Source organism: Oryzias melastigma, linkage group LG20 (genome assembly GCF_002922805.2).
Source record: "Oryzias melastigma strain HK-1 linkage group LG20, ASM292280v2, whole genome shotgun sequence".
Lineage (NCBI taxonomy): Eukaryota > Metazoa > Chordata > Actinopteri > Beloniformes > Adrianichthyidae > Oryzias > Oryzias melastigma.
In genome coordinates, this window is record NC_050531.1 from 23,635,792 (window position 1) to 23,644,705 (window position 8,914).

Genomic DNA, 8,914 nt, shown 5'->3' on the forward strand with positions numbered 1-8,914 from the left:
CAGCTGAAATATTAGCTAAACTTCAAATTAGCATAAAAAACAGAAAAATGGCTAAATTAGCCAAATCTGCTAGCATGCTGCTGAACTACTAACTAAACTCCAAATTAGCATAAAAAAACAGATTAAAGCCTAAATTAGCCAAAGTATGTGGCTGAAATTTTAGCTGAACACCAAAATATCCTGAAAAACCTTAATGAATACCAAAATAGTCCAAAAAGCCAACAGAATGTCATTTTATCTTTCAACTTTACTACACTCTGACTCCATATAATATAAGAGAGTCTGTGACAGGATGAAGAAAAACAACCAGACTCTCACTGAGGTCAAGTTTAGGCCGAAATCAACAGTGAAAACTCATTTGTTGATATTTTGACTAACATTTGTGCAAATCTGCACACCTTGTTTATGTGCTTGTACTTGATAGGTCGTGAGGATTTCCTCTGATAACAACACCATGCCTTCTGGGACTCTAGTTTATAAAGTCTAAAAGTCAGTTCTGAAGTGTGGAAACTTAATTTTCACAGACTGCATTCAGTTAAACACAGGATGAGGTTAGACTTTTATCAGGTTATTCAAATAAACTGAAGATGATCCAACAGCTGTTCAAGCTTTGCTGAGTCACTTCTTCTTCTCCCCTTAACAGTTGTGTCTCATACAGAAACAGATCTTTATTCAGAAAATTATAAAGTGTTTTCAATCATCCATCTGCGCTACTTTTAGTCATCTTTCCTTGCCATGTTTTAATTCTAATGGCATTTTTTTCTTTTTTAAATGTAATTATTTTCTAATTAAATGTGGTTTGGTGTCATGTTTTATTTGAAACCTTTTTTTTTTAAACATAACTTTTTTGTATTGGAATTACACAAAGGGATATAAAAAGGATTAGAATATGAAGATTTGCTGAAAAATAATAATTTAAAGAATCAAATGAATCAGGTCCAGATAGAAATGCTCAGTAATGCAGGCAGTGGTACAAACAATACTTCACACAGAGTGTGGTTCTGTGTGCTGCTTAAGAAGCAGGTGGGTGATTGTCAGAGCCAGCTAAGCAGGATCCAGGAACTGTGCATTGGGGCTGCTGGGAGATGTAGTGCAGTCAGTACTCTGGAGATGACTCCTACCGGTGACCAGAGGGGGAGACAGAGTGCCGACTCCTGACACCAAATCCCCATTTTTTAAAGACATTACTTGGAATAAATAAACTTTCTGTACGTTTTTCAACATGTAAAAACTCAACCACACTTTCAGCAATCTTGGTATCCAAACGTTCAGCTCGTTCAGGACATTACTGCTTGTATATCTGATATTGATAAACGTTGTTTATTTAATATCAAGTAAAATATGCCCTATTGGAAATGAATGACAAAGTCTTCAAATTTCTTATCCATCCATCTTCTTGTCCGCTTCTTCCCTTTCGGGGTCGCGGGGGTGCCGGAGCCTATCCCGGCTGCTGATGGGCGAAGGCGGGGTTCACCTGGACAGGTCTCCAGTCCGTCTCAGGGCCTCAATCACACACATTCACTCTCACATTCACACCTAGGGGCAATTTAGAGTCACCAATCAACCTATGAAGCTTTTGGACGGTGGGAGGAAGCCGGAGTCCCCGGTGAAAACCCACGCATGCACGGGGAGAACATGCAAACTCCACACAGAAAGGTCCCAGCCGGGATTTGAACCGGGGCCTTCTCGCTGTGAGGCAAGAGCGCTAACCACTGCGCCACCGTGCAGCCCCTCAAATTTCTTAATTTTAAGTAAATTAGTAACAAGACTTTAAATATATTGATGCACTATGTTTTTATCTTCTATAGTAATTTTCAAAATATTTTGAGTTTAGCTAATATTTTAGCAAAATGCTAACGATTTTGGCTAATTTGTTATCTACTGAAGTTTTTATAGACTAATTTAGAGTTTAACTAATATTTTAGCAACAGGCTAAAATTTTTGACTAATTTAGTTTACTGAGGAATTTGGGGCTATTTTGGAGTTTAACTATTATTCGAGCAGCAAGCTAGCTTTTTTAGCTATTTTGGTCTTTACTAAGGTCTTTTGGGCTAATTTGGAGTTTAGCTCATATTTAAGCAACACATTAAATATTTTTGCTAAATTGGCATGCATCAGGGATTTTTAAAGCAATTTTACTAAAAATGTTCTGAAATTTAGATCATCTTCAGCACCTTTTCATAGTTCTTTAACAAAATTTCCAGTCTTTTTTAGCAAATTTAGCATTTTGCAAATAGCTTTTGCATTTTCAGCAAATCCTTTCAGAAATTAGAGTAATTTCAGCCAACAGCTTCAGCATCTTCAGTGACTAATTTCAGCAGAAAGCATTCACACTAGCATTATTACAGGTAATGCAACTTTTCTTGTTTGATATTGTTGTGGTAAGAGTTAGAAAAACAAAATTTAATTTTTGAGTTGCTAAAATTCAAAACGCGTTAAAATCCATTCATTCATGAATGGGAATTCTGCAGGTTTAGATAATGGATGGGTGGGTGACCAAATTAAAAAAGTGTATCTATATTAGCGTGGGAGTCTTGAACCGATCCTAAAGCCTGTCCCGTTAACTTCAGGTTAGATAATAAAGTTTGAGAGGTCAGAGGCAAAAAAGAAAACCGGACAGTCATCACAATCGAATGAAACTGTTTCTTTTTCCGTTCCAAGTTTTTCACTTTACATGCTCCAGCCCCTGAACTCCCTTCACTCCTGTTGACCTGCAGAGCTGGAGGAGTCTCATAAGAAATGCCACCCCTGCTGGTACGTTTTTGCCCACCAGTACCTGGTGTGGGAGTGCTCCCCCTCCTGGCTGAGGCTGAAGCAGCTGGTGAAGATCATGGTGACGGACCCCTTCCTGGACCTGGCCATCACAGTGTGCATCGTGCTGAACACGCTCTTCATGGCCATGGAGCATTACCCCATGACGGATGAGTTCAACGGCATGCTCACCATCGGAAACCTGGTAAGGGTGGCGGGTCCTGCTGGATCTCACTTTTCTTCTGGGTTTGTTGTGTGTGGAGTTTGTTATGTGTGGAGCCCCTTTCTGAGGGATTCTAAAGTTCAATGAAATCAAAATCTGAGTCTCCAGTTTCTGTTCAGTTTCTCCGGGAGTTTTTCTAAACTTTTCCTTAAACAGAGTTAAGGAATGTCCCCAAAAAGCTCTTCCAGCAAACAAACCTGGAGCGAGTTGCTTTTAAAGGCGAAAAACAACCAGACCCATTTTGGAAGCCACCTCTGGACATGTGACAGCACTTTAAAACTGATACCTGTGGATGGTGGGTCTGCTGGAAAATGTAAAGGGAGTTGGACTATTAGATCTGACAGAAACAGGTCGGGTAGCTTTTAGACCTCTGTGACTAACTCCACTGTTTGTTCTGTTTGTATGCTAATCGGTTCACCTGAGGTGTGAAAGGCCTACAGACACTGGTGGATGCGTGGACGTCAGGTGTTTTCAGCTCAGGCTGCTGGAAGCTGAAAGGAGATGCTAATAAGAGTAGGAACCTGCAGCTGTTTGTTCCTTTTGGAAGTGTGATGAAGGGAACGTGCTTCTTTGTTTCAGGAGGACATTTGGCGCAGTGCTTAGCTCATGCTTCCCAGAGAGAAGGATCCAAATCTCCTCTCTGTGTGGAGTTTGGATGTTCTCCTTTTGGTTTCTCTGGGCAGAGACATGCTTCATAGGTTGATTGATGATTCTAAAGTGTCCATGTGTGTATGGGTGTGTGACTGTGTCAGGCTGGTGACCTGTTAGGCTCTGGTAACCTATGACCACTAAGGGAAACTGCAAAGTCATTTTACAAGACATCTAGAGCCTAACTTTACCAAAAGAAGAAAAAAGCTTCAATAAATATTTACATTTATGAGAAGCTTTAATGAAAAACTCATTTTAAAATTAAACATTTGCTTTTCGAATTATTTCTGAAACAATACATTTTGTTTTTTGCTTTTCTATCTCTTAAGTCTATTTCTATCTCCTCTATGTGTCAATCTCTATTTTAAACCAGAGAAAAAGTAGATTTTTTTTAATCCAGATTTAAACTTTAAATGCTTCTAATGTGGTGAAATAATATTCAGAAGCACAGTTCAGGTCATCAGTCTTCCATTTAGATTTGAGCTCCAAATCATTCACACCTGCGACAAAATCTGAATAAAAATGTATTTTCTTCATTGATGCCTCCTATACATCATCTTAGTATCTTTTGTCAGACGACTGTGTGTTTTCCTATTCAGGAGAAACTTGCTGTGTGAATAAAAGGGACTTAAGGTCCAAATTTATCAGAGGAATGATTTGTTGTTCGTGTTGAATCCAAATGTAAACAGAAAAAAGCTTCAGTGAGTTAAAAAGCTGTTTTCATGGGTGTTTCTTGAAGGAGTCGGCTGCAGACGGTGGCGACCCCGCTGCAGTCGGGAGTTTTCTCAGGATCAAAGCTGTAATCCTGGCAGATGTTTACCTTCCATTTTAGCGAGAGCGTGAGCGTTATGTAAGCTGGTGTGTGAGGATCATGTCAGGACAACGGCGTGCTGACGGAGTCAGCTCATGCTTTCACTCGCCGCTCTGTTCGCTCTCCCGTTTCTGCTGTCCACGCTGCACACGTGCACGTCTCTGCAACACAGGCAGCGCAGGCGTTCATGCTGTCATGAGCCAAAGCCAGCTACGACCTGCTTCATGGGTTTACCTTACATTGTTGGACGTCTTAGTTGCAAAAACATAATTCATTTCAATGTAAATCTGCAGAGGAGGAACCTCCGTGCTGGATCAGAGCCGACCAGCAGTGGTAACCTGGTGACCTGATCTGGTCTCAAACTAGCCAAGTTCAGGACAGCGGCTGCTGGAACCGTGATCGGAATTTTGATTTGATTATTGATTTGAAGTTTTTGGTTGTCATTTGTTTGTAGATCTGCTGAGTTTAGTTCTGATGATGCCGTTTCATTCAGGTTGGAGATGAACACAGATGCACTAGAAATGGACGATATGGCCAAAAAAAAACAAGCTCCAATTTTTCAATCCAAATTTGATTTTTGATTTTAATCTTTTTTTTTCCTCCCTATTCTTACTTTCTTTAACAAAGGTTACAATTGACAGAATATTTTTAACAACTATTTTATTTTAACATTTTCTTTGGAAATTAGCTCAAAGACAAAGAGCAACTAAATATAACCTGTAAAGATAACCTGCATCAGCCAAAGAGCTAAAGGCTACACAGGCAGTTAGCATGGAGACGGTTACCAAACAGAGGTGGTGGGTGAGGTGGGGGCCTCTCGAAACACGCTCGTTTTTTCTTTTCTTTTTCTCTCTGCCTCACTGAAGAATCTCCTCTGCAGCTTTATGTCCGCGCTTTGCAAGAGACGGACTTTACGCCCATCTACGGGTGGAGTAGTAAAATCTCGATTTTCAAAAAAGAAATAGCCTAAAACAAAAAATTGAATTAATCGATAACATCGATATATCGCCCAGCCCTCAGATGTAGTGTTATGCTTTCAGTTGTGGCTCTTTAGCATCCACAGCACAAACCTGATCCCACTTCTGCTCCTTCAGATACAGAAAGTTGTTCCTGTCAAAACTGCTGCGAATTAAAAAAGAAATACAGCCTCTAATAAGCTCTTCATTATAATCATTTCTGCTGCGACTGCTCCACCAGCCCAAAGCCGCCAGTCATTGTGTGTTTGTGTGCGTCGGTGTGTGCTGCTCATTACATCTGACTGCTTGTGACCAACAGAATCACGTGTCTTTCTCACACACTCATCCTGCCTCTGCTGATGTTACTGTTATTACGGAGTGCTGATGGTCCACATCCTGTGTGTGTGTTAGTGAGCCGGCGGCGCACACGCACACACAAAATAAACAAACACACAAATGTTCTTGCTGCTCTAAGAACTTTGGTCACTGAGATGTGTCTTCTGCAGAAATGACACTTCAAAGAAAGACTTCCTCTAAATCTGCACAAACACTGTCTGAATGCTGTCAGATGAACCTGAGAGCATGATTATGTATCGTAGGAAGATTTAAATCTCATGCACTTAATAACCTTTCAAATTAATAAAAAATGTTAAATTATCTGTAAAAGACAAAAATGTAAACAAAGACAATTCACTCAAACCCTGTATTTCATTCCAAAAGCTGCTAGCTGAGCCACGATTCTTGATAAAAAGGAATAACAGTAAAGAGTGAGGCAATTGTTACAACAGCTCTGAGAATTTGGAGAAACTAAAAGTGCAAAAAATGAAAATGCAAGATTTACAAAGGATAGATTTCAAAATATTTACAAAAAACAGTTTAATCATCTTTTGATCTATTGTAAAACCGTTCCCAGTTCAGCCATTTTTAGTCAAAATTTAAACACCTGTGTGGTTTTCTAGGACATAGTTTCTGCAGAGCAGCAGGAGTTCATTAGAAATTCTCTTCTGGGTTGTGGGCGGGACTGTTACACCCCCCCAACCTAACATTAGCTGCACAACTGCAATACTGATCCAGATTCCAGCTCAGATGAAAACAAAGACGTTCACGGATCTGTTGGAATGGAGCAGGAAGCTTGTGGCCCCCAAGTGTCTTTTCTAATATAACATTTTTCAAACAGCATTTTTTTGTCTGATTTTGATTCTCAACAACTTGAATAAACACTTATAAATGTTCTTTTTTTTTTGCTTACTTGTCTTTATCTATGACCTCCATCATCAAAAAAATGTCACAAGAACATGTTAAAAACACCAAGAACATCATTTACATCAGAGAAAGTCTTTAAAAATGTTATCAATGAAAACATTGGGAGAGAGTGTGAAAGTATTTGCTGAACTTGTTAGTTCTTAAGGGATTTTTAGAAATCTGCTGAATGATCTGCCATCGTGGTTTCATGACAGTTGACGGCTGAAGTTCTGTGCTGAAAAACATGGAAGAACCTGAAGATCTCTGGAGTCATTTCACATCAGCGTGACACAGGACGCCCTCCAGATGGTTCATGAATGTTTTCAGGATCTCGGTTTCACTGCTGAGAAGATCTGATGCATCTTCTCCTCTTTAAACACCTTTCCTGGACTAAAAACAGAGTCAGGAAAAGACGAAGATGCACGAAAGCAAGCTGGGATGTGAAGAGTGATCTGTGAGGAGGATTTTTACATAATGTGCTGCATGAGCAGCTTACTGTTGTTTTAGTTTGAGGCCAGCAGCAGCTGCTCACGTTTGACAGCTGACCTGTGTTAAACTTCATCAGCCTGCTGTCAGCACGCGCTCTGCACACACCGTCAAGATTTGGAGGCGTTTGAGGGTCCAGAGGCCTGGAATCTGTGCCACACTGAGGGAGAACAGTAGACGCACAATAGCTACACTTTGATCCACGAAGAAGTCCTCTGAGTCGCTGTAAAACGCCTGCTGGTGCTGAGATAAGAAGTAAACTGGTCCAAACAATATTTAGACTTTTTATTGGTTCTGTAGTCTTTGTCAAATGTCTCATTTGTCCCACTCTTGCACATGCACCTGAAGGCAGCGCAGCTTTGTTATGACTTCTTAAACAAGATGGAAATCATTCATTGTTGCATCTCTGTAGACCAGAGGTGTCAAACTCAATCACACAAGGAGTCAAAATCCAAAACACACCTTAGGTCACGGCTGAACAGGATCAACATTTATTAAACACACTAAAACTACATTTTGAAAACTTGAAAATCATAACCTTTTAACATAATTATGAACTAGATATATAGCATTACCTGAGATAATGTTAGTGTGAATGCTGTAAGCTGAATTTGGCTGCTGAAGATGATGAAAACAAGCCTAAATTTGCCAAAACAGCTAGCATGTAGCTGAAATATCATCTAAACTCCAGAATAGCCTAAAAAAATCTTACTATATTGCAAAATTGTCTAAAAAGCTATCAGAATGCCAATTTTTAAAACTTTAAACCCGTAAATTTTTTACATAAATATGAATTGTAAAAAGGCAGGAATATTATTCCAGAATAAATCAACTTAAACCTTAAATAACTTTCAATATTTTACTCTTCATTAAAATACATTTTGTCAAAATTATACAAGTTAGAAATGAGCGCAAGATAACATCAGGTCATTAATAACAATAAAATAAAATGATCTGGAGGGCCGGATACTGATTTGGCTTGATGTTAGCATTAGCATTAGCACCAGCTCAGAGGCCAGATGGTTGGCGGATGGTCTGACCTGAGTCTGGAAGGTTGTGGCCTCAAATCCATGTTCATGTCTAAAAGCTGGACCTAAACCCTTCCTTAGAGGGTTAGATTCATAATTTAACAACTAAATAATTTCCTAGTAGTGAATTTGGCGCACTGCTCCTCTAGAGGACGGTGTACACGTGTCAAAGTCAAGGCCCGGGGGCCGGATCCGGCCCTCCAGATAATTCTATTTTATTGTTATTAATGACCTGATGTTAGCTTGCGTTTATTTCTAACTTGTATAATTTTTACAAAATATATTTTTATGGAGAGTAAAATATTGAAAGTTATTTAATGTTTAAGTTGATTTATTCTGGAATAATATTCCTGTCTTTTTATTATTCATATTTATGTTAAAAAGTTACCGTTTTAAAAATGATCATTCTGCTATTCTACTAAGATTTTTTAGGCTATTTTGGAGTTTAGCTAGTATTTCTGCTACATGCTGTTTAGGCTAACCTGAGGTTTTTATTTTTTAGGCTAATTTGGCATATAGCGTTTGGGCGGGGCTAACACAAAGGACCAATCAAAATCGATGAGGGTGGTGATTCACTGACTCTGTGAACTGTAAAAATTACAACCAGAAAGTGGCGGTTTAGTCTGTACTATCATAGTCTGAAGTTCTCCCAAGACGGGTGTAAAAAGCAGAGTTTTATAGTGTAGAAAATGCTCTTCTAGCCTGTTCAAAGTGTCACAATTGGGCCAAAAGTTTTAAAACAAAAAATTTCAGATTACAGAACAAAGAA

The 8,914-nt window shown here is 39.2% G+C and overlaps 1 protein-coding gene across 5 annotated transcripts in view; it reads left to right on the forward strand.

Moving 5' to 3' along the window:
- Positions 1 to 8,914, forward strand: part of LOC112141573 (sodium channel protein type 4 subunit alpha) — a 261,117-nt gene that overhangs the window by 150,630 nt on the left and 101,573 nt on the right. For all 5 annotated transcript variants that reach the window (XM_036217311.1, XM_036217310.1, XM_024264726.2 and 2 more), the window contains one exon: positions 2,718 to 2,956. In XM_036217311.1, coding sequence (XP_036073204.1) covers positions 2,718 to 2,956 — 239 coding nt within the window. The remainder of the gene's footprint in view (positions 1 to 2,717; positions 2,957 to 8,914) is intronic.